We start from the raw sequence: 26,955 nt of genomic DNA, 5'->3' as shown, positions 1-26,955 counted from the left end.
ATTTTCCCTTATAGCAAAGCAGTGCCGTATCGCAAAAAAAAGGGTCCGGTCAGGAAGGGGGTAAATCCTTCCGGGGCTGAAGTGGTTAATAAGGCCGTAATCCCATGTAATAGACACGGTACCATTTCCAAATGACAAACGTCCCGTGCAGACAGCAGGAGAAAGTCCAGTGCCAAAGCCACGCACATGAAACCTGCGTTTACACATTGACAGAGAAACCAAACACAGGTCATGCAAACATAAGAGAGAGAAATGGTTATTTATTATCCACATCCCCCGTCCTACAGCTACAAATAGCTCATCATTTGAAGTGCCGAGCAGCTTCCAGAAAGACCCAACGACCCAAAATGTCTGGAAAGATAATAACAGTGGAAGATTTTGAGAAACACGCCAAATACCATCTTAAGAAGTCGGTATTTGATTATTACCGATCGGGGGCGGACGGTCAGCAAACGCTGGCAGACAATGTAGCAGCATTTTCAAGGTAAGTTACAACGTCATGGACTTCTTTTTTTTCCATTACCAAAAGATTTCATTGATAAATAGACAAAGGCTGAGAGCATGAACCCCGGGAAATAAAGATTAGGGTCTGCAGGGACTCGGGGGGGCCTTTTTTTTATAGCATTTTTGCTTTTTGATCAATGGACGGGTACACTTTTTGATGGTACTACTACCCGCAGAGGTCTTAGCTTTGTATATTTACTGATATACAGTGGAACCTCGGATTACGAGCATAAACTGTTCCAGGAGAATGCTCGTAATCCAAAGTACTCGCATATCCAAGTGAGTTTCCCCATTGAAGTCAATGGAAACTAAAATAATTTGTTACGCATGGACTTCAAAGGCATGCAATACCGCATACAACCAGAGGTGGAGGGGGGTGGGCACCGGAGAGCCTCGGAAATGGCCGGTGCAGTGTCACATTCTGCTGCGGAAGTCACGTGGCGGCCAACTGCGCATGCGCAATGCGCTCCAATGGCAAATGCGATGCGTTACAGGGGATTTACGACACTACACTCCAGTGAACCCATCACAATTTGTCACGGAAGTGACGTATTATCATAGACGGAGCAGGGGGAGACAGAGAGAGACACATTCAGAGCGAGAGAGAAATAGAGATATAGAGATACTGAGATACATTCAGAGCGAGAGAGAGATCGTGTACATATATTTTATATAAGGGAAGAAATGCACATAGGGGAGGAAATCCCCTCCCTGAGCCCCGGTTCTCTCTCAGTATCTCTCTATCTGTATCCCTCTCTCGCTCTGAATGTGTCTCTCTCTGTCTCCCCCCCGCTCCGTCTATGATAATACGTCACTTCCGTGACAAATTGTGATGGGTTCACTGGAGTGTAGTGTCGTAAATCCCCTGGAACGCATCGCATTTGCCGTTGGAGCGCATTGCGCATGCGCAGTTGGCCGCCACGTGATTTCCGCAGCATTCTGCGATAGGGACCACAATATGACAACACACCGGAAAGGCCCGAGGACGCCTCGCAAACCTTGGAAACTGAGTATTTCTGTGTCTTTCTGAGCATTTGCGAACGGCGACGATTGGCTGCGATCTGCGCCATTCGGCTCCGGTGCCCCCCCCCCGCCTCAGGCCAAACGTGGTACTGCACATCGCTTTGGCCTGAATCCTGCTAGTTTTGCGAGACAGTGCTCGTATTGAAAAGCGCTTGTTAACCGCGTTACTCGCAATCCAAGGTTCCACTGTACAGTATTTAGAAGGCCCAAATTATAAGCAGTCTTTACCAGCGTGGTTCCACTTTACTCAAGTTGGCTGCCAAGCCCGGGCCATACATGGCAATGACTTAATTGAAAACAAAGCTTAGGATGGTTGTAGATGGGCAGATGGAGAACACAGGCTGTTGTATGGTGAGATTTTTAAACAATAACAACACATTTTCGTGCATTAAGGTTCAAATTGAATGAGCTAGAACCTCTCAACCCCAAGAAAGAATCAGCCCAGTTGTATTTTTTTGCAGCATATCACATTGTTCACTGAAAAAGTTAGAGTACAACAACCCCCATCATTGGTGTCAGTGAGAGCAATATAACCCCCCATCAATTGTGTCAGTGGATGCTATAATAACCCCCAGCATTGGTGATAATGAGTGCAATAATAACCCTCAACATTGGTGTCAGTGGCTGCAATAATAACCCCCCAGCATTGGTGTCAGTGGCTGCAATAATAACCCCCCAGCATTGGTGTCAATGAGTGCAATAATAACCCCCAGCATTGGTGATAATGAGTGCAATAATAACCCCCCAGCATTGGTGATAATGAGTGCAATAATAACCCCCAGCATTGGTGATAATGAGTGCAATAATAACCCTCAACATTGGTGTCAGTGGCTGCAATAATAACCCCCCAGCATTGGTGTCAGTGGCTGGAATAATAACCCCCAGCATTGGTGATAATGAGTGCAATAATAACCCCCCCAGCATTGGTGATAATGAGTGCAATAATAACCCCCAGCATTGGTGATAATGAGTGCAATAATAACCCCCCAGCATTGGTGATAATGAGTGCAATAATAATAACCCTCAACATTGGTGTCAGTGGCTGTAATAATAACCCCCAGCATTGGTGTCAATGAGTGCAATAATAACTCTGAGGTCGGGTTCACATATGTGCAAATTGATTTCGGATTTCCTCCACATCCAACTCGCATGACATGCAAGTGTGACCGGCTCTCAACAGAGCCAGTTCCCAGAGCCCAGGGTGGCCACGGTCCACATTCCTAAAGGGTCCTGTGCGTGTGTTTGGGTCTGGTTCGTGTGTGAATTCAGGCATAGATTTGGACCATATTTGCACCTGAACCGGTGAACAAAGACCCACCAGACCCCATGTTAGGAACCGCAGCCGTACATATGTGAACTTGGGTGACCACGTGTCCCGGATTGAACGGGATTATCTCATAATTAATTTTTTTGTCATGTGTCCCGGGTCCCTTCATTCCGGGACAATACAGTGTCCCGGAATGAAATAAGGACTGGCTGCCACCGGACTGCCACGTAACAAGGGATTGACAAACTGGTTGCTAGGGCCACCCCGCTTGGCGTGTAGCAACCAGTGATGTCAGAGGGAGGCGGCCGCCGCCTCCCTCTCTCCCTGCACTGCGCTCTCCTCTGAGTCCACGACTCCACCCACCTCCTCTCCTCCTCCTCCAGCCGGGGCAGCACCAGAGAGAGCATCACGCATCAGTGAAGTAATTTCTAAATTCTCTGACCTCCACTCCACTGGCCTCTCGGCGCAGTCTGTCAGCGTCATTCTGCAGTGCCAGTGCTGGCTGCGCTAGCCTTAGATCCACCGTCCACGGCTTGGCTGCTGTTCCCGGTCCAGAGTCAGAGAGTCACCCTACTGACCTCCCGCAGTGCATTCAGGCTGCAGCCCGCGCGACATCTCCGACCTCCTCCCGCCCGAGCGGCCCGACTGCCTGCCTGGACCAGGGAACCAAGAAGGAAGAGAAGATCAGCACTGAAGTGTGCTTTCCAGTCACACCACCAGACCAGACCGAGACCAGTCACCAGTCCAGATTAAAAGGTGAGCAAATAGCAGCAATTGACACTGGCAGCTTCTAATGGGGCACAGTGTCACAGTCACGGCAATTGATGGGCACACTGGCAGCATTTTCTCATGGGGCACAGTAGCGGCAATTGATTGGCACACTGGCAGCATTTGATGGGGCACAGTAGCGAGAATTGATCAGCACAGTGGCACCATCTGATGGGGCACTGTAGCGGCAAATTATCGGCACACTGGCAGCATCTGATGGGGCACAGTAGCAGCAATTGATCGGCACACTGGTAGCATCTGCTGGGGCACAGCAGCGGCAATTGTCCAGCACACTGGCAGCATTTGATGGGGTAAAGTAGCGGCAATTGTTTGGCACACTGGCAGCATTTGATGGGGCACAATAGCAAGAATTGATCGGAACACTGACAGCATCTGATGGGGCACAGTAGCAACAATTGGTCGGCACACTGGCAGCATCTGATGGGGCACAGTAGCTGCAATTGTTCGGCACACTGGCAGCATTTGGTGGGGCACAGTAGCGGCAATTGATTGGTACACTGGCAGCATCTAATGGGGCACAGTAGCGGCAATTGATCGGCACACTGGCAGCATCCGATGGGGCACAGTAGCGGCAATTGTTCTGCACACTGGCAGTATTTGGTGGGGCATACTGTTGCCAATTGATGGGAACAGTGTCAGAAATTGATGGGTACAGTGGCTGCAATTTATGGGCACAGTAGCTGCGTTTGATGGGCACCGCCCCCAACCCCCGCCCCCCTCCCACACAGCCTCTACTGCATTGCTGATAATGAGTGCAATAATACCCCTTAACATTGGTATCAGTGGCTGCAATAATAACCCCCAGCATTGGTGATAATGAGTGCAATGATAATCCTTGACATTAATGTCAGTGGCTGCAATAATAACCCCCAGCATTGGTGATAATGAGTGCAATGATAATCCTTGACATTAATGTCAGTGGCTACAATAATAACCCCCAGCATTGGTGTCTGTACTATTACCTCCTTCCTCTTTCCCCACATTTGTGGTCACTAACAGTAAAGTTTAGTCGCCCACCCCCCCTACATCGGTGATCGTGAAAGTTACCACACCTCCCCCAATCCCCCTTCCTCTCCTGCATTGGTGGTCATGGCAGTGTAAGTTAACCCCCCACCCCCTTTTTATTCCGCTTTGGTGGTCAAGGCATTAAACATTAAATCCCACATCCCCCACATTTGTGGTCATGGCAGTAAAAGTTACCTTCCTCTCTATGGTGTGAACTATGCCAGAATATGATGCAGAATAAAAAGGCACTGGACTGCCTACGATGTGAAGCAGCCCTTATGGCATTTGGAAGAATATTACAGCCAGCCAATTATCATTTCCAAAAGCATTGCAATGGCAGTCTACATGTTTTCTCAGCGCAGGTTCCCTTTAAGACGTTTCCAGAATAAATTGCACAGAGGAAAGTGTAAAAATGACTCCTTTAGTAACTCAGCCCCATAAAGAGAAAATAAACCATCTGATGACGACTAATCTGCACTGGAAGTAGTTCGTCTTTACAATTCCTCTCAAGGTTAATTGCTCAAAAAATTAGGCTACTGTAATGAGGATAATCTGCCGGGAACTAATCTCCGAAAAATGAATAAGTAAGTAAATTCATAGATACCTGAATAATGGCGCTCTGTTCCTGCTGGAAACAAAAGTTCACGGAGCGATTAATCGGACATTATAATGATCGGAGTCATTAACAGCTTGAAATTTGTCTGGATCGTGTCCAATTCTTCTACTAAAACATAAAAAATAAAAAAATTCTTTAGAATAATTTGCAGATGTTGTAGTGTGTTCAGCAAACTCCCAAAGCAAAACTCCAGCCAAAAAATGAAGATTCCATTAAAAGATATAATTAAAAAACAGCTTTTTGCTTTACTGCAGGCCCAGGTCTAAACAGGGGGTTCTAGGGTGGGCAGTACTTCTCCCCCTACACTATATTACCAAAAGTATTGGGACGCCTGTCTTTACACGCACATGAACTTTAATGGCATCCCAGTCTTAGTCCGTAGGGTTCAATATTGAGTTAGGAAGGAACTTTCACACATAAAGTTGTTTGCTGCACTTTAATGATGGTATTCCAGAAATGCTATAAGGCCTCGTACACACGACCGAGGAACTCGTCGTAAATGAAACATTTTCCTCGACGAGTTCCTTGTTGGCTTGTCGAGAATCTTGACAAGCTTTCTTTGCGTACACACTGTCAAGACCAAATCTCGTCGTTCTCAAACGCGGTGACGTACAACACGTACGACGGCAGGGGAAGTTCGATTCCACTGGCACAACCCTTGGGGCTGCTTTGGCTAATCTCATGTTACTTTGTGTTAAGTAAAAGTTTGGTGAGAGACGATTTGCACTTTTTAGTTTGTTACAGCGTGACAAATGTGCTATCCCAATTACAAACACTACTTTTACCGAAGGTGCGCTCCCGTCTCATACTTTATTCTGAGCATGCGTGGGTTTCCAAGCATACACACGAACGTGTTTCTCGTCGAAAACCAGACCGACGAGGAAATTGAGACTCCCGACGAGGAAAAAGAGATCTTGTTCTCTTTTTTTCTCATCGAGATCCACAACAGTTTTCTCGCTGAAAAACATAGACAAGACCGTTTTCCTCGGCAAGAAAGCTCTGCCACCAAGTTTCTTGATGGATTCTGTCGAGGAAAACGGTTGTGTGTACGAGGCCTCAGAGACACTATGGCTGTGGTGGAGGAAGTGACGTCATCGCCGGCGATGACGTCACTTCCTCCACCTAGGGTGACCACGTGTCCCGGATTGCCCGGGACAGTCCCGCATTTTGCAGGTCTGTCCCGGGCACCTTCATTCCAGGGCAATACAGTGTCCCGGAATGAAACTAACCCAGCCACCCCCCGGGCCAATCTGATGCCCCCAAAAAAGACCGCCACATCACTGCTTTACTCACTGACTGTACTTGCCCTAGCCAGGAAAGCCTGTAGGAGCACAATCCCCACCCCCTGCTTATGATTGGAGAAATCATAAATCCCGCCTCTTGTATCCAATCACTGTGCTGTGATTCGTTACAGCACAAGCTGATTTTTGGGAATGGAGGGTGTCCCTGAATGGTAGTTTGGAAATGTGGTCACCCTACCTCCACCACAGCCATAGTGTCTCAAGCGTGCGTTCCAACGTGTGCTCCAGCACCCCTGCTTGCACATTCGTGCACTTCCACCTTCATACAAGACCGTATGGACTAGCAGCGTTGCATTCGCTGCACAGCACAAGCGCTGTACTCGTGATAGAAGGGACATCCACACCTATTGGCTGGGCAAAGACGAATCGCAGGACAACATCTATATGCCTGAATCTTCATATTTACATGTGAGTGCTTTTATTACATGTTGAATTAAAAGTTGTACAGTTTACTAAGTTGCGCCTGCTTCTTGTTGTTTTCTCATTTGATGGGTATAATTGATGTAGAGGAGCACTTTGATGGGGACATTTCATGTAAGAGGAAACTCTGATGGAGATAGTTGCTGTAAGGAGGCACTCTTACGCCAACGGTGTAATTGGCGTTCTGATGAACACAGTTGATGTAAGGGGGGACTCTGATGGGGACTCTAATGTAAGGGGGATCCCTGATGCTAATCTGACAGTTACAGTACATGCATACAGTACATTCAGGGCCGGTCACGGCGCAGGCCCATAAGAAACAGAACTAGCGGGCCGTTCATTCAGTGTCGCATGCACCAATGACATTGGCGGCAGCATATATAGTAAATATCTCCTAATCAGTGTAAAGTTTAGGAGATATTTACAGTACCTACAGGTATGCCTTGTTGTAGTCTTACCTATAGGTACAACTTCCCCATGGAGGTTTACAACCTCTTTACTAATATACAGTAATTATCTCCTATGATCGTAAGTGACGTTCAATGTCCATAATATACTTGTTTTCCTGATTGAGATGCTGTATTAAAATAAAGTACTGCAATATGGCCACTAGATGGCACCTTGGTCATATCAAGAGTCCCATGTTCACACCAGATTCCCCCCCATTCATATCAGAAGTAGACGCGTGTGGTTCATTTCATTCCGAATTTAAATTCAGATACGTTTTTTTGTTATTCAGAAATTCGGATGTATCCAAGTTTCCGAATTACAATAGCAATTTTATTTTTTAACCGCTTCCATACAGGGCATTTTCACCCCCTTCCTGCCCAGACCAATTTTTAGTTTTCAGCGCTGTTGCACTTTGACAATTGCGTGGTCATGCAACACTGTACCCAAACTAAATCTTTATGTCCCCCCCCCCCACAAATAGAGCTTCCTTTTGGTGGTATTTGATCATCTCTGCGGTTTTTATTTTTTGCGCTATAAACAAAAGAAGAGCGACAATTTAAAAAAAAAAACACAATATTTTTTACTTTTTTATTTAATAAATATCTTTAAATATATTTAAATATTTTTTTTAAAAAAACGTTTTTTCCCCTCAGTTTAGGCCGATACGTATTCTACATATTTTTGGTTAAAAAAATTTTTGCAATCAATATTGATTGGTTTGCGCAAAAGTTATAGCGTCTACAAAATAGGTGATAGATTTATGGCATTTTTATTTTATTAATTTTTTTACTAGTATTGGCGGCGTTTTGTGATTTTTTTTTACTGTCACCGTGACATTGCGGCGAAAACATCGGACACTTTTGACACGTTTTTGGGACCATTAACATTTATTTATACAGCGATTAATGCTATAAAAATGCATTGATTACTGTGTAAATGTGACTGGCAGGGAAGGAGTTAACCACTAGGGGGCGTTGAAGGGGTTAATATGTGTCCCTAAGATGTGTTATAACTGTAGGGGGGAGGGGACTCTCAAGGGGAGGAGGTCGATGTGTGTTCCTCTGTACTGGGAACACACATTGGTCTCCTCACCGCTGACAGGAGGTGGATCTGTGTGTTTACACCCCATCATTACACACACAGATCCACACTCCTGCCGTGATTACCGACAATCGCGGGCACCCGGCGGCAATCGCGGCCGCCGGGCACCCGCGCCGGGTCACGAGCGTCGCCGCGCGCGCCCTAGATCGCCGGGAACACAGGACGTCATATGACGTCCACCCGGATCAGCGAGGGGTTCCTGCCGCCGTCATTTTACAATGACGCGGTACGGAAGTGGTTAATAACATTTTATTATATTTAAATAGATATGTGGACATGTGCTAGGAGAATGCATGTGTGGTTTTGCTGAGAAGTGTTTTATTGCTGCTGTAAAGATTATCCAGATACATTTTGTTGTATGTATACAATGACAATAAAGTATATCTATCTATCTAACGAATTTAACAATTTCAGCCCCGAGCCTCTTTTTGACACATTTTTTTTTGCTAAAAAATTTCTTAGAACCCCGAAACATTATATATATTTTTCTAACATTCTAGAGAATAAAATGGCGGTCTTTCTGTCACACCGTATTTGTGCAGTGGTTCTAAGGCCCGTACACATGATCGGATATTCCGACAACAATTGTGTGATGGCAGGGTTTTGTCTGTATGCTCCATCGGACAATTGTTGTCGGAATTTCCGACAACAAATGTTGGATGGTCATGCTCTCAAATTGTCCGACAACAAATGTGTTCCTTAGGATTATCCGATCGTGTGTACAATCCGTCGGACTAAAATCCAAAGTACAAACACGCATGCTCCGAATCAATGCTAACCATCAGACAACATCAGCAGAAGTTGCCCAAAGGGTGGCGCTAAAGAGCTGAAAATTTTATAGCAGTCCAGATTGGAACTTTAATGCCATGTCATTGTTTGCTGTATTGACATGTCATTCTTATCAGATACAGGTTGTATCCTCGTGTTCTAAGAGATGTTTCAAGCACAGATCTCTCAACAACTATACTTGGACAGAAAGTCAGCATGCCTATATGTGTAGCGGCCACTGCAATGCAGAGAATGGCTCATCCCGAAGGGGAAACTGCCACTGTCAGAGGTAAGAGACTTCATTGAGATCAATGGTGCTCAGCCAGTGGTTCATGTTCTACAGTAATGATGTGGCCCCCTGGAATCACATGGGGCTTAGAAGGATAAAGGTTGACCTATGATGGGTGTGTATTGGGGCCTTGTAGTATTGGGGTCCCTGCATGGGACTGGCATGGCATGAAGATTTCAGTGTACCTTTCAAAAAGAATGTTTGCTTTGCCGATGTGAGATAAAGTAAAACAGGTTCACCCAACTGCTGCCCTCCTCCCCAACACATTTCTTTCTCTTCCTGGTTGCTTCAATTGATAAAAAAGGATTGGAAGCTCAAGATGGCAACTAACATAGCGCTCGGGGAGTTTACCCCACCGCCATGAGACAGCACTAGGTGACTGAGCTGACAATCACCAAGCACCAGCGTGTCATGATGGAAGAAGAGGATAATTCACATGTTTATTATTAGACATGTGTACTGCCGAGAAATTTGTTTGTTTTTGTATTTGTTTCATTCGTTTTTCTCTTTCATTTTCGGGTCATTCGTTATGATCGCAATTCGTAAATTCGAAAATTAGTAAATTTGTAAATGATTTGTGAATTGGAAGAAATTTATAAATTCGTAAACTCGAAAATCTGAAAATTCAAAAAATGTAAATAATAACTTACTAATAATAACATAACTATTACTAACTATTAAATTATAGATATTGGAATTTCCTTTCAAATTTGGCTGTTAGTGGACGTAATGAATACGAATTTATCCAAAGTTACGAATTGTCACCTCCGGCCAGGCGGGCCACGAGGTCCCTCAAGTACCCCTCCCCAGCATGCACAGCAGGGTAACCACTCCCACTAATTCGTTTCTGAGAGGATCACTCGATGTACCATGACCTGACTGCTGCCACCCTTGGCCTGGGGTGGTAATAACATCCCCAGGCGATTAATGGTGGATCACTCCCAGCACAGCCATGGCTAGAACAGAGGCTAAATTGCCTTTAACCACTTGCTTACTGGCCCATAGTCAAAAGACGTCCTGTTTTTAAAGATGGATATCTCGAGAATGGCAGCAGCTGCTGCCACAAACGAGGTATCCATCTTTAGTGTGCGCGGTCCTGTAAACGATAACGGCGGTCTCCGCGGCGGATTCGCCGCGAGATCGCCGTTATCGGTGGCTGGAGAGGGCCCCTCCCATAAACTAAATAAAAATAAAAAGGAAAACAAAAAATTTTTTTTTTAAAACACCACGTCCCGACGAGCTCGCGCACAGAAGCGAACGCATGCGCGAGTAGCGCCCGCATATGAAAACGGTGTTCAAACCACACAAGTGAGGTATCGCCGCGATCGTTAGAGCGAGAGCAATAATTCTAGCCCTACTCTGTAGCTCAAAAAATGCAACCTGTAGAATTTTTTAAACGTCGCCTATCAAGATTTTTAAGGGTAAAAGTTTGACGCCATGCCACGAGCGGGCGCAATTTTTAAGCATGACATGTTGGGTATCATTTTACTCGGCGTAACATTATCTTTCACAATACATAGAAAAATTGGGCAAAATTTATTGTTGTCTTATTTTTTAATTCAAAAAAGGTGTTTTTTTTCAAAAAAAGTGCGCTTGTAAGACCGTTGCGCAAATACGGTGTGACAAAAAGTATTGTAATGACTGCCATTTTATTCTCTAGGGTGTTAGAAAAATATATATATATAATGTTTGGGGGTTTTAAGTAATTTTCTAGCAAAAAAAACTGTTTTAGTCTCGTAAACACCGAATCTGAAAAACAGGCTCGGTAAGCAAGTGGTTAATCACTCTGGTCTGAGCCAAATAACAGCTCAGACCCCCATTAAATTTGAGGCAGCGCCTGTTCATCAGGAGCAGGGCGCTACAGTTGTAACATGACAAAATGTGGGAAATTTCAAGGGTATGAATACTTTTTGAAGACACTGCAAATAATATAATAATTATTAATTGATTGATCTGATTTTTTATTTGGTAGCGTGTAAAGCTGTTGGGACTGGGATGATGTTGAGCTCTTGGGCTACTTCCTCCATTGAAGAAGTGGCAGAAGCTGCTCCGGACAGCTTACGTTGGATGCAGCTGTATATCTACAAAGATCGCAACCTGACAAAGTCTCTGGTACAAAGGGCAGAACGGATGGGCTACAAAGGGATCTTCGTAACAGTGGACACACCGTACCTGGGGAGAAGACATGACGATGTGCGGAACAAGTTTCAGCTTCCCCCACATCTCAGGTACTCGTTATTTCTAATAAAAGCTTGGCCATAATATTCAAGAATTTATTGTAAATTGCAGAGACACCAGGATTTACTTATTTGACAAAGATCACACAAATCGGATGTAATACTAATATATTTGAAAATTAAATAGGTAGATTCAGGTACAAGAGCCTACAGTTACGGCGGCGTAGCTTAGCGTGTTTAGGCTACGCCGCCGTAAGTTAGCTAGGCAAGTACATAATTCTCAATGTACTTGCCTGCTAATATATGGTGGCGTAGCCTAAAGCGGGCGGGCGTAAGGGCGCCAAATTCAAATGTCTTGGAGGGGGGCGTGTTTTATGGTAATGAGGCTTGACCTCACGTTTTTTACGTTTTTTTTTTAATGCGCCTGGCGCCTACATTTCCCAGTGTGCATTGCGGCTAAGTACGCCGCACAGGCCTATTGATTTCGACGTGGACGTAAACGACGTAAATCCCGATTCGCGGACGACTTACACAAACAACGTAAAAAATTTGAATCTCACGGCGGGAACGGCGGCCATACTTTAACATTGTTATTCCACCTAATAGGTGGAATAACTTTAGGCCTGCTAATGCCTTACGGAAGCGGCGTAAAACTACTGCGGCGGCCGGGCGTACGTTCGTGAATCGGCGTATCAACTCATTTACATATTCTACGCCGACCGCAATGGAAGCGCCACCTAGCGGCCATCCGAAAAATTGCAACCTAAGATAGGACGGCGCAAGCCGTCTTATCTTAGATATGTTTAAGCGTATCTCTGTTTGAGCATACGCTTAAACATAAGTCGGCGTAGATTCTGAGTTAGGTCGACTTATCTACTGATAAGTCGGCCTAACTCTACCTGAATCTACCTAAAAATCTTGTTCTGTTTTTTGGTTAAAAATAACAAACATGTTATACTTACTATACTTACCAGCTCTGTGTAATAGTTTTGCACAGAGCAGCCCCTGATCCTCCTCTTCTCGGGTCCCCCACCGGCGCTCCTGCCCCCCACAGCAAGCAGCTTGTTATGGCGGCACTAGAGCCGAGCCGCTGCTCTGTGTATCCATTCAAAAATGCAGCCGAGGCTCAGCCCCGCCCCCTCTCTCTTCTTATTGGGTCACTGGCTTTAATTGACAGCAGTGAGAGTCAATGGCACCCCGTTGCTGTCTCAGCCAATGAGGAGGGAGAGTCCCGGACAGCTGAGTCTCTTGTGCAACATCTCTGGATAGAGATGGGGCTCAGGTAAGTATTAGGGGGGCTGAGGGCGGCTACTGCATACAGAAGTTTTTTTTATCTTATAATTAGATAAAAAACTGCTGCCTTTAGAACTACCTTAAATGCGGATATAAAGCTGGCCATACCCTCATAGGTTTTGCCAGTACATTCGATTATGCCATCAGAGACATGATGAATGTAGTTCAAAATTACTTGAAATTTTGGAATAAAAAAACATATTCCCTGTTAAAATTTGGAGAGTTCAAGAACAAATTTCCAACCTGTTCCTTCAATTTACTCATCACTACAGGGAAAATACGGTCATCGATTTGACCCCATTAAAGGGGTTGTAAAGGTAAAAAAAATAAATCCTAAATAGCTTTACCTTAGTGCAGTCCTCCTTCACTTACCTCATCCTTCCATTTTGCTTTTAAATGTCCTTATTTCTTCTGAGAAATCCTCACTTCCTGTTCTTCTGTCTGTAACTCCACACAGTAATGCAAGGCTTTCTCCCTGGTGTGGAGTGTCGTGCTTGCCCCCCTCCCTTAGACTACAGGAGAGTCAGGACGCTCACTAACACACAGCTCCTTTCTCTATCTGCAACGTAGAGAGTGTCCTGACTCTCCTGTAGTCCAAGGGAGGGGGCGAGCACGACACTCCACACCAGGGAGAAAGCCTCGCATTACTGTGTGGAGTTACAGACAGAAGAACAGGAAGTGAGGATTTCTCAGAAGAAATAAGGACATTTAAAAGCAAAATGGAGGCATGAGGTAAGTGAAGGAGGACTGCACTAAGGTAAAGGAAGCTATTTAGGAAAAGTTTTTTTTTACCTTTACAACCCCTTTAACTATTAGGCCCCATACACACGGGAGGATTTATCCGCGGATACGGTCCAGCGGACCGTTTCCACGGATAAATCCTCTCGAGGATTTCCGCGGATTTCCATGCGATGGAGTGTACTCACCATCGCATGGAAATCCGCGCGGAAATCCTCTGGCGATGACGTGTCGCTCCGTCGCCGCGATTATGACGGCGGGATGGATTCCAGCGGATAGATTTCATAGCATGTCATCAAATATTTATCCGCTGGAAATGCATCCCAGGGGATAAATATCAGCGGAAACAGATCCGCTGGAGTGTACACACCATAGGATCTATCCGCTGAAACCCATTTGCTGGGATTTTTCAGCGGATGGATTCTATCGTGTGTATGGGGCCTAAGAAATTTGAACAAACTTTCTGAAAATGAAATTCTACTGGTAAAAAAAATCGATATATTGTGCTGCGCTCCAAAAACAAAGTGCTACAGTGATAAATAAAGTGCTACAGTGATAAATAAAGTGCTACGTGTATTGGATCACAAACACTACATAACTAAAACTAGATAACTAAAATGTTTGGTTGCAGCAAGCGCCGACCGATTCAAACACCACCCAACAAAAATAATGGAAAAAAAATCTATATATTGTGCTGCGCTCCAAAAATAAAGTGCTACAGTGATAAATAAAGTGCTACATGTATTGGATCATGAACACTCAATATTCATGCGAAAATGATCAGAAATGGCATACATCAAAAAACACGACATCATCAATAATAAATGGGCGATACATATTCCATGTGAAAAAAAAATGTAAATTTCGAAATTCATTCAATATGGTGCATGCACCAGAGACCATATAAATCTAAACGTGATAAAGTGCAAGTGCTATGAAAACTTCACAGTAAGTAAAAGTTCAAAGTGAATAGTGTCTTCAAAGAAGGTGCTGGTGATTTAAAGTGCTGGATTTCGACTAATAAAAGTGACAATGTGACTTGGGTGATCCTTTTCTTCAGTGCAATTCCACCTAAAGTTGCAGTGGCTCCTTACCTTAGCGCTGTAAGGTGAACAGCATAGGAATAGCCGGGGGTGATCCTGCACCTTCTTTGAAGACACTATTCACTTTGAACTTTTACTTACTGTGAAGTTTTCATAGCACTTGCACTTTATCACGTTTAGATTTATATGGTCTCTGGTGCATGCACCATATTGAATGAATTTTGAATTTACATTTTTTTTTCACATGGAATATGTATCGCTCATTTATTATTGATGATGTAGTGTTTTTTGATGTATGCAATTTATGATAATTTTCGCATGAATTTTGAGTGTTCATGATCCAATACACGTAGCACTTTATTTATTGAGCGCAGCACAATATATAGATTTTTTTTTTCCATTATTTTTGTTGAGTGGTGTTTGAATCGGTCGACGCTTGCTGCAACCAAACATTTTAATTATCTAGTTTGGGTAGCGCGGGAATATTTAATGAGCTAGATTCAGGTAACTGGGCGCACAGTTTTGCCGGCGTAGCATATCGAATATACTCTACACCAAGGCGCGCAGAGAGGCCAGAGCAGTATTCACAAAGCACTCGCCCTGTACGTTGCGGCGGCGTAGCGTAATATGGTCGGCGTAATTCAAAGTAGGCAGGTAGTGGGCGTGCTACATTTAAATTAGCCATGACCCCATGTAAATGAAGGGCCGATCGAACGGCGCATGCGCGCGCATGCTCAGAATCACGTCGCATATACTCCCTAAGATACGACGGCTCAATGCGAACGACGTGAACGTAACCTGCGCACAGCCCCATTCACGTACGACTTACGTAAACGACGTAAAATTCGACGGCTGTTCCGACGTCTTTGCATGGGTAGCGCCACCTACAGCAGGGATAACTTAACGACGGACGTAAACGGCGTAGATTACAGCGACAAGCGCAAGTACGTTCGTGAATAGGCGTATCTTGGTCATTTACATATTCGGCGCGTAAATCAATGGAAGCGCCCCTTGCGGCCAGCGTAAATATGCGCCCAACATCCGACGGCGTAGGAGACTTACGTCAGCCGGATGGAGGCCAAATTCAGGCGTATCTAGTTAAGAGAATAGGGCGCATAGATACAACAGCGCATTTGTTCACTTACGCTGCGTATCTGTAGATACGCCAGCGTAAGTGTTCTGTGAATCTAGTCCATTGTATTTATCGAAATTTTAAAGGTGCTTTAACCACACATTTAGGCCCATTTTAATTTGGAAAACTATTATAAAAGTTAATTTTAATTTATTATCTTCAAGTTTTTTTTTTCTTTTGTCTTTTTATTATTTAGATAGTTATGTGTTAATTAACACCAACCATTACACTTGAATACGTGTTTTGAAGCTTAAATAATTTAATAAGATCAGCACATTTTTCTGACCAACAGTTTTAAAAGTAAAAATAAAATCCTGGCATGTAAACAGTATGATGAGGACGTATAGCCAGATTCATAGAGACTTACGACGCCGTATCAGTAGATACGCCGTCGTAAGTCCGAATGCGCGCCGTCGTATGTTTAAGCGTATTCTCAAACTGAGATACGCTTCACTGTTGCTAAGATACGACCGGCGTAAGTCTCCTACGCCGTCGTATCTTAGCTGCATATTTACGCTGGCCGCTAGGGGCGTGTACGTGGATTTACATGTCGAATATGTAAATGAGCAAGATACGCCGATTCACGAGCGTACGTACGCCCGTCGCAGTAAGCTACGCCGTTTACATAAGGCGTACGTCCGGCGTAAAGTTAAACCACCAAATAGTTGGTCTAAGTCATGTTGCGTATGGATGTCGGAACTGCCGTCTAATTTTACGTCATTTACGTAAGTCATACGTGAAGTGGGCTGTGCATAGGTTACATTCACGTCACAGGCATTGAGCCGGCGTATCTTAGGGAGTAAATTCGACGTGACACTGAGCATGTGCGCGCATGCGCCGTACGATCGGCGCTTCATTTACATGGGGTCACGATTCATTACCATACAACACGCCCCCTACCAGCCTACTTTGAATAAAGCGGGCTTACGCCGGCCCATTTTCGCTACGCCGACGTAACTTAGGGAGCAAGTGCTTTGTGAATACTGGCCTTGCCTCTCTATTTTACGTCGGCGTAGCGCAAATGAGCTGCACTACGCCCGCCTATAATTAAGACGATCTACGTGAATCTGGCTAGTCGAGTCTCCTGAAACTTCCCAACATGGCTCTCTCTCTCTCAACAGACTGGAGCACTTTCTTTAATTGCATGGATGAACACTGTATTTTGTGAAAAAGTTTAGGTACCTTAGCTTTCTCTTCATAATGGTAAGGGGGTGTTTAGGACTGATCATACATTAGGTCAGGGGGAGGCAACCTTGGCACTCCAGCTGTGGTGAAAATACAAACCCCATCATGCTTCTGCCTCTAGGAGTCATGCCTGTGATTGTTAAGGTCTTGCAATGTCTCTTGGGACTTGTAGTTTCAAAACAGCTGGAGGGCCGAGGTTGCCAACCCCTGCATTAGGTGTTGGCGGCAGTACCAGTGCCAGAGAGCACACGTTACCAGGTATTAGGCCTCTTAACCTCCCTGGCGGTATGATTCTTTCAGAAAAAACATGCTGAAAGCGGTACCATTATTTGCAAGGAAATTTGGCGTTTTATATTGTAGGTCTGTAATTTTTAGAAATAACTCACTTAAATCTGACCAAACAAGATTCTAATAGGCATCCCGTGTATTACATTTTTTTAAAAACAAAATTATAAATTATAATATAATAAATAATTATAAATAATTATAACAAATAATAATATAATTATAATAAAAATTATTCAATAATGTAATCAAATTTAAATCACTGAAATTTGCTCAGTTGCAGAATTGTTGCTGTCATTATTTTTTTTTTTTTATGACGAATTTCCCCACAAATCGCTATCGCACAATTCTGCAAGTGATTATAATTTATTATCGCTGTTTTTTAGCTGATCTAAAACTATTTTTGACATAAAGGGACACTTTTGGTTGCTATGGACAATCTACAGTTTGCAGGGAGAAAAAAAGGTTTTTATTATATAAAATGACATGCAGGACACTGGGCAGACCACTAGGGACAAGGGGGGTGTGTTTTTTTTACATACAGTACTGTAATCTATAAGATTACAGTATACTGTATGTAATGTGTTTGTTTACGTTTTTGAATTTGGCGCCGTTCTCCGCTCCCGTGCGTCGTAACGTCGCAGGGAACGGAGATCGGCGTCACACGGAGGCACTATGTGAATCGAGCGAGGTCCCGCTCGCTCACACAGCGCGGTGGCATCGCTGGATCCAGGGACAAGGTAAGTAAAAAGTGCCTGTGGATTCAGCGAGGCGAGCCGAGACTGACTCGGGGTTACCGATAGTAGCAGGAAAATCTAACCCCGAGTCAGTCTCGGGAAGACCGCCAGGGAGGTTAAAGTGGTTGTAAATCTCAGACATGAAATATGAACAAAGCATATCCCTCTATAGTGTGCACTTGTCTTAATAAAAAGCACTAAGTGTAATTTCTGTCTAAGACTTTGTTCCTCTGCTATCAGCGTGAATTACTTCTGACAAGGTTTCCCAACATTAGAGAAAAAAAGTGACAGGGGAGGGACCTCCAGCAGACTGACAGCCTCAGCTCTGTTCCTGTGTGCTTTGTGGAGGGGGGGGTGTCATTTCTCTCTGAGCTCTCCTCACTGAGCTCTGCAAAGTGTACATTCAGCTCTCTGCCCCCTTTTTTCTGAACTCTCAGATATGCACTTTGAACAGATGTAGATAAGAGGAGACTGCAGATAGACAGATACAACTTATGTAGGAGGATTTTATTTAATCTCTGTGTATCATAATAAATGGCCCTTGGCTTCTAAGCAACTGACCCATTCGTTATTTCTGCTGGTAAGAGGTTGTATAAGGAGAGGTGGGTGGGGCTAGGTAAGCTGGGAGCGTGACCCACAGAGTATGCATTTGGGTTTCCCCTCTCACAATGGGCCATAAATCATGTCTTGTGTGCCATGTCTTGGACTCTATGGGAAGAACTATCCTTAAGAATGGGAGAGTTACATGAAAAGCTGCTTATTTTTTGGAACTCATTAAGCACTAAATTAAGCCCAGAGCATAATAGAGAAGAAATGTCTTTGACAATCTGTATTGCCCCAAAACAAGTGTGGCACTTTTGGTAACCATATCTTGAGTAAGATATAGTTTATGGATGTAGGAAGGACATCCTAAGGCCTCGTACACACGACCATTTTCCTTGTCAGAATCCATCAAGAAACTTGGTGGCAGAGCTTTTTTGCCGAGGAAAGCGGTCGTGTGTATGTTTTTCGTAGAGAAAACTGTCGTGGAACTCAAAACAAGTTCTCTTTTTCCTCGTCGGGAGTCTCAATTTCCTCGTCGTGTTTCTAGTCGGGCTGGTTTACAAAGAGAAACACGTTTGTGTGTATGCTTAGAAACCCGCGCATGCTCAGAATAAAGTATGAGATGGGAGCGCACCTTCGGTAAAAGTAGTGTTTGTAATGGAGATAGCACATTTGTCACGCTGTAACAGACTGAAATGCGCGAATCGTCTCTTACCAATCTTTTACTTAACACGCAGTAACATGAGATTAGCAAAAGCAGCCCCAAGGGTTGTGCCAGTGGAATCGAACTTCCCCTTTATAGTGCCGTAGCCTGACAAGGAACTCGTCGAGGAAAACGATGTGTCTTTTACGACGAGTTCCTCGGCCGTGTGTACGAGGCCTAAGACTTGGAGCACTTGGATTTTGGTGTGCCGTTTTTCAAAACCTTTCACAGTGGGCTTCACAAGTTAGAGCGGTGTCTCTTTCATGCTTACTTTTGGTAACCAGGTTTGACAAAATTTGAAGGAATGTTGACCTTTCGCTTACCAACAACTATATTGATCTTGTTTGCTGTTAAATTTCAGAAAGCTTCATCTCAGGTGTGGTTCTTTTCTCTGGATGTTCAGAAAAAATGAATTCCTATCACTTTAGTAGATAAAAACAAAAACAAAAGACAGTTATTGCACATGGGAATATGGGAAGGAGGGTAAGGGACAGATCAGGATATCTATCAAAGTGAGGCATTTTTCTAGTCCGACGTGTTGGTCCTTTTTGTTGTTTATTCGAAAGTAGTGATGAGTGTCGTCAGCGTAGGAGTGGCTCCACGCAAGCAAAAAGTGACTTGCTAGGGCGACATGGACACCCCCGCCCATATTAGAACAGACCATTACCCCAAGCACCAAGGTCAAAAGTCTCCGAGTCATTTTTGACTCCGACATGACAATGGATGCACAAATTGGGTCAGTAGTCAGCGGATCCCACCATCTTCTGCGTCTGCTACGAAGACTTGTTCCTTTCATCCCGCAAAAATACACTGCAGTAGTGGTAGGTACAATAATCAACTCCAGGCTCGACTATGCCAACTCCCTTTACCTTGGTCTCCCAAAATACCAGATTGCCCGTCTACAAGTCGTCCAGAACACGGCGGCACGACTGACAACAGGAAAAAAAACCCTGTGAATCAATTACCCCCTCCCTGAGGTCCCTCCATTGGCTGTCTGTAAAGGACCGAGTCACATTTAAAGCCCTCTGCCCGACGCACACATGTGTACAAGGAACCCCCCCCCCCCCAATATCTGTGTGAGAAAATAAAACACCACAACACCAATCGCGTTCTTTTGTCCACTAACCAAAATCTACTACAAATCCCCAAGGCCCGCTACAAGACCAAAGGAGATAGAAGATTTGCAGTCCAAGGACCTCGACTGTGGAACGCACTACCAACCAATATCCAAACGGAAGTGAATCACCTGGCCTTTAGGAAAAAACTCAAGACCCATCTTTTCTGAAGGCTAAATTGAAGGAAATGGATACCAAGCGCCTTGAGGCGATTCAGTTCGCATTTGTAGCGCTATATAAGGTATTCACTCAATCACTCACTGTGAGCAGAGCCGAGCTGAGCCAAGCCTAGCCGAGTACAAAGTACACTCGGCTCGGTCTATTTTGGCGGCGCTCGATCCTCTTCCCCACAAAAACAGCGGGGGTCGGCGTATAACACGTACCCACGATTTCCCCTGATTTTAAGGGGGAAATGCTGTGTTATATGCCGATAAATACGGTAGTTCTTGTGCCCGGAGTTCAGCTTTAAGTTATACGGGATGTAGCAATGCCAAAAACATTTTCTACCATCCAGACACCTGCAAAGTTTCCTTAGCTTTCAATAAAAGAAGACACCAAAACTGCCGATTTCGCTGCTGATCATTCAATATGTGAATTTGAAAAGTAAAGGCACATTTGAAATGACTCCTTTTGGAATTTGATATGTTACAGAAAAGGCTAACTTTGCAGACCAGGCATTTACTATACATAGTTTGGAAGCTGTGATAGCAAAGATAACCTTCTTCGTTTTATTTCCAGAATGAAAAACTTTGACACTGAAGAGCTGGCTTTTTCATCGAAACAAGGCTATGGAGAAGACAGTGGTCTAGCCATCTATGTATCACAGGCTATTGATGCCTCTATCACATGGGAAGACATAGAGTGGCTTAGGGGACTTACTTCCCTTCCTATTGTAGCTAAAGGCATATTAAGAGGTATGGAATGTAGTAAGACATACAATTTAAATAATAACATTTTTAAGTATTTTTTTTTTAAAACTGGGCTTGAATTATCAAAATGTCAGCTATAAGAACAGTAAGTAATATTATTCAATGATCAGATTAACTTATTTTCCAGGTGCAATTTTCTAGTTTAGGTTTAATCTGATTGTTCACATATTGTATGGGACAATACAGTTGTTACTTCAAATAATATGATAAAGTTGTCCCATTTTGCTGTTACAATGAACTGCAATGGAGTATAGATTGAATCAGTGGCGGCCGGTGATTTTTTTTTTTGGTGGGGGGCAGAAAACAGTATAACACCCCCCGGTCGGTCAATAGCACTTACCCCATCACCCGTGGCTTCCCCTGCTGGGCGGCAGCGGCCTCTTGTTCTCCTGCTCTCCATGGGTCATCACGGCGACAGTGGTGGTGGCTTCCATTTCCACCCTCCTCGGTGGCCAATCGGGAGTCTTCTCTATTCTGCCAATCGGAAAATGGGTCTTACACCCGCTTCTGATTGGCCGGATTTAGGATCAGTGTTTTAACAGCGAATGTTCATTTGCTGTTGTAACACACCTGGATGGGATTGGAGCGCATTCTCTGCGACCCAAGGCCACCCTATTTTGAAGCCTCTGGCTCTAATCAGGTGCTTGAAAAAAAACGGCCGCTGTAATTAATGCGCCCGATGCCCTGAAAGGGGCCTGACACATGAATTGGGGATGTCCGCAGCTGCCGTGGATAGATTCGTACTATGCATGAATCTATCCATTGCATATGGGGAGTGGTGTAGAGAGAGGGGGCGGAGCCCGGGCACCCCTAATGAATTGAATATTGATAGAGTTGCAATAGATTAATAATAAAAATGCAATAGATTATAGATAGACAAATGATTGATCGAATTAAAAGAGATTATTGATACAACTGTCAATTAAAATATTTACAACACTTAAAGCGGGAGTTCACCCATAAAACAATTTTTCCCCTTAGATGGATGCTCGTTTTGTCTAGGGGAATCGGCTAGTTGTTTTAAAATATGAGCCGTACTTACCGTTTTCGAGATGCATCTTCTCCGTCGCTTCCGGGTATGGGTCTTCGGGAGCGGGCGTTTCTTCTTGATTGACAGTCTTCCGAGAGGCTTCCGACGGTCGAATCCATCGCGTCACGAGTAGCCGAAAGAAGCCGAACGTCGTTGGCTTCTTTTGGAAAATCGTGACGCGATGGATGCGACCGTCAGAAGCCTCTCGGAAGACTGTCAATCAAAATAGGGCGGAGAAGATGCATTTCGTAAACGGTAAGTACAGCTCATATTTTAAAACAACTAGTCGATTCCCCTAGACAAAACGAGCATCCATCTAAGGGGAAAAAGTGTTATGTACGGGTGAACCCCCGCTTTAAGATTAATTTAACAAATACATTTGTATAACCCGATCTATAGAGGTTGATTTACTAAAGGCAAATAAGCTGTTCATTTTGCAAGGTAAGTTGCACTTTGCAATGAAATTTTGCCCAGAGCCTGTGAATTAGGTGAAGCTCTGTTGACTTCCATCATCCAATCATATGCCAGCAAAAATACTGTTTTTTTTTTGTTCCTTGCATGTGATTGGGTAGCCTTTGCAACGTGAGATTGCACCACATTCACTCTGGGGCAAATTTCCTTTGCAAAGTCAACAGCCTTTAGTGAATCAACCCTAAAGAGGCCATAATCCAAGATGTGATTAGATATTTTATAATTTCCTATCCCATAAGATTCAATCCACATCGTTTGACTTTATTGTGTCAAAGTTACCACCTTTCCTAGGAAGGAGTACTGACCTTAAGATCTATTTCCTATTTATATAACACCGGAGACAAGTCTAATTTTTACTAATTTTTACCACCCATGCTAGTAAACTAACAACAGGGAAACACACCCTACTTGTACCTATTTTGGCATGCCATGTCCTTTTCTGTAACACTTTTTTATGCAAAACGATGTCTTTATTTTCCAGCTGATGATGCTAAAGAAGCTGTTAAACGTGGAGTAAGTGGCATCCTGGTGTCAAATCATGGTGCACGCCAGTTAGACGGTGCTCCAGCTACAGTGAGTGGTGTTTATTATTACATTTATTATACCAAAAGTAATGCAAAAGTGGGCATAACTTTTTTATTGACTTACATAGTGTAACGGAACCCCAAATGGCACAGGGGTTAAAGCCGTTTAAGATATTCCATTCCCAAACCCAAGACAGCTATCGACACTCCACAGTCAGGGAAAACGAACCCCAATAACGAGACACACAGCTCTGTTTGAGGTTCCACACGAATAGCCCCTTTATTGAGAAAATCAGTCTCTTATATACAGTTAGTAACCAAAATGAACAATGACCCAACTCCACCCACAACATCACACAAGGAGCCCTAATACACATATTTTTGGTAGACAGCGTGACTCCAGGCTGCTGAGCTAATTTACATGAGCTAATTAACTACAGCTGATGTCTCAGACACATGACCTTTAGACTGTCTGTTAACTTGCAATACACATTTATCACAGGACTCCTTCACACAATACAGGGACCATTAGCACAAACCACAATGACAGATCCTCAGAGCCATCCTAGATTCATTTACATCACAACAGACGACACTAACACCTAACAGTATGTGTCCCCACATTGAATGAGTCACTCTTTCAATTAACCTTTAACGATATCCTGGAATATATTGTAGATAATCATTACCGCCCCATCTCCGCTAGTCCAAGATATTCTGACTGTCCATTATTTTCTGGCTCAAGAGCTTCTCGGTCCCACGGGCCCTCCCGTTACACATAGGATGTTCAAATTTCACTTCCTCTATTGTCATCATTCTTCTTTTTTTTTACGGCAATTAAATAATAGATTCCAAGCAAAAGCAATGTACCGTCATTGAGTTCTTGACAAAAGAGGGGTGCAAGGTTTCCAACATCCACAGAAGGCTACAGAATGTGTATGGAGATGACACCATTGATAACAGTCACCGATGACAAGTGTCATCTCCATAAAAATTCTGTAGCCTTCAGACAGCCTGCACCCCCTCCTTTGTGAAGAACTCACACGTTGCTTCTGCTCCATTATTGACATGCCATAACAAAGACGAAGAATAAGAGTTCCTCTACCAACATGTGAAATTTGAATGACCTACAGTATGTAAGTTAATAAAACTTACATAAAAATTACTTTCAGTACAGCCTTCGTATTTATGAAAACTGAAGAAAGAATTTCTGTGTTGTCAACCAATGGCAGTATGAGATAATATCAAAGCTTTCCACTACCCCAACAAAATCCTATTGGCCTATCATTGTGTTGGGCTGCCTAATGTCCAATTGGAATGCTGTGGAAGTAGGAAAGAATGGGTAAGCTTTGGTACTATCTGTATAACTATCTATCTGAGCTTTTCCTGTCAGGATGGGCATTTGGCAATAATACCAGGGTATTACAGGTTTTACTGCTATTATCACAGATTGTCTTTAACCACTACCCGACGGCCGTACGACTTTATACGGCCGCGGGGTGGTTCCGAATCTCTAACAGGCCGTAGAAAGACGGCCTGCGCGCGCATCCAGCGGCGCGGGCGCGCGCGTGCTCGCCGCATCGCTGAGATGCTGATGCGAGTGCCTGGCGGCTGTGATGTCCGCCAGGGACTCGGGATCGGCGGCTACAGGGACAAGACGTGGAGCTCTGTGTGTAAACACAGAGATCCATGTCCTGTCAGGGGAGAGAGGAGACCGATCTGTGTCTCTTGTTCATAGGGACACAGATCGGTCACCTCCCCCAGTCACCCCCCCTCCACCTACAGTTAGAACACAATTTAGGGTACACATTTAACCCCTTCCTCACCCCCTTGTGTTAACCCCTTCAATGCCAGTCACATTTATACAGTAATTAGTGCATATTTATAGCACTGATCGCTGTATAAATGTGAAAGGCGCCAAAAATGTGTCAAAAGTGTCCGATGTGTCCGCCATAATGTCGTAGTCACGAAAAAAATGCTGATCGCCGCCATTAGTAGTAAAAAAAAATAATAAAAAATAATAATAATTCTGTCCCCTATTTTGTAAGCGCAATAACTTTTGCACAAACCAGTCGCTTCTTGCTGTTTTTTTTTTTCCAAAAATATGTAGAAGAATACGTATCGCCTAGACTGAGAAAAAAAATGTTTTTTTAAAAAAAATTGGGCTATTTATTATAGCAACAAGTAAAAAATATTGTTTTTTTTTTCAAAATTGTCGCTCTATTTTTGTCTATAGCGCAAAAAATAAAAACCGCAGAGGCGATCAAATACCACCAAAAGAAAGCTCTATTTGTGGGGAAAAAAGGACGTCAAATTTTGTTTGGGAGCCACGTGGCACGACCGCGCAATTGTCAGTTAAAGTGACGCAGTGCCACAAGCTGAAATTTCACCTGGTCAGGAAGGGGTATATGTGCCCAGTAAGGAAGTGGTTAAAGGGAGGCTGCTCACATAATTTGTAATAAAAGCATCTTTGCCATTCTGAAGCTTCCCTCCAACCACTTTACATATTACTTTATATATACTGTGATTCTGTACTTGCCAATTATGCTGCAGAAATCTCCATACACTGAGTTTGGCTGCAGCATTTTAACTGTAGGCAGCTGAAGCTGCTGCCTGTTCACTTCCTGGATTTACACAAACACTCAGAGGCACACCTTCAGCTCTGCAGCTCTCATTGGCCATCTTATGACTCACCCTTCCCCTCTATTCTTGGCAAACTCTCACAAGAGTGAGAGAGAGAGAGCTGTGCACGATGTCTTAAGCCTATGTCAGGCATGTCCAAAGTCTGGCCCGTGTTCCGGTCTAATACAGCCCCCCCCAGGAATTTTTGTAAAACCTATCTCTTGTGGCCCCCGACCCCGGAATCTCTGGATCTCTCAATGCTGATGCCACAGGAACTGCACATCCTCAGTCTTCATTCTTGCAATCTCTCGAACGCTGTGGGAACTGCACATCCTCAGTCTTCATTCTCGTGATCCCTCGGACACTGCAAGACTGGATGTCCCCAGCATAAAATAGTTAATTTGCATTTAATTTTAATGGTTCAAAAAATGTCAGGCAAAATAGTCGGCCCTCACGCATGTTCACTTCATCAAATCTGGCCCTCTTTGAAAAAAGTTTGGACACCCCTGGCCTAGGCTAATGACCAGACAATAAACAGGAAGTGGGCTGTATAAGGTGTTTACTGGCAGAAAAAAAATGTTTTATCATCCAAAGTTAAAATAACAACAAGGGCAGAAGATTTAATAGATGGAAAGATGAGATTGTTAAGGTTCGAAAATCAATATAGACTTTCAATAAATCATTCAATCCACCTTTCATATTTTATATCTCATACAGGAGCAAACAATGCATTCCTGATCATTGAAAATATTTTTCATAAATGCGTAACAACGCCAAAATACCGGGATTCTTGTACACAAACCATCAAACAGGAAGATTGGATGACTGTACACTGACAATTAGACTTCATAACAATGACAACAATAGGATTCTTGAAGTTTATTTTCAAAAATCA

The 26,955-nt window shown here is 43.9% G+C and overlaps 1 protein-coding gene across 1 annotated transcript in view; it reads left to right on the top strand.

Moving 5' to 3' along the window:
* The first annotated feature begins 240 nt into the window (after positions 1–240).
* Positions 241–26,955, top strand: part of HAO1 (hydroxyacid oxidase 1) — a 43,013-nt gene continuing 16,298 nt past the window's right edge. The window contains exons 1-5 of the mRNA XM_040351698.1: positions 241–484; positions 9,382–9,533; positions 11,506–11,761; positions 21,223–21,398; positions 23,396–23,487. Coding sequence (XP_040207632.1) covers positions 348–484; positions 9,382–9,533; positions 11,506–11,761; positions 21,223–21,398; positions 23,396–23,487 — 813 coding nt within the window. The 5' untranslated portion in view covers positions 241–347. The remainder of the gene's footprint in view (positions 485–9,381; positions 9,534–11,505; positions 11,762–21,222; positions 21,399–23,395; positions 23,488–26,955) is intronic.

Source organism: Rana temporaria, chromosome 4, assembly GCF_905171775.1.
Source record: "Rana temporaria chromosome 4, aRanTem1.1, whole genome shotgun sequence".
NCBI classification, from domain to species: domain Eukaryota; kingdom Metazoa; phylum Chordata; class Amphibia; order Anura; family Ranidae; genus Rana; species Rana temporaria.
Note: the sequence above shows the minus strand (reverse complement) of the source record. Positions and strands in the feature narration are given on the sequence as shown.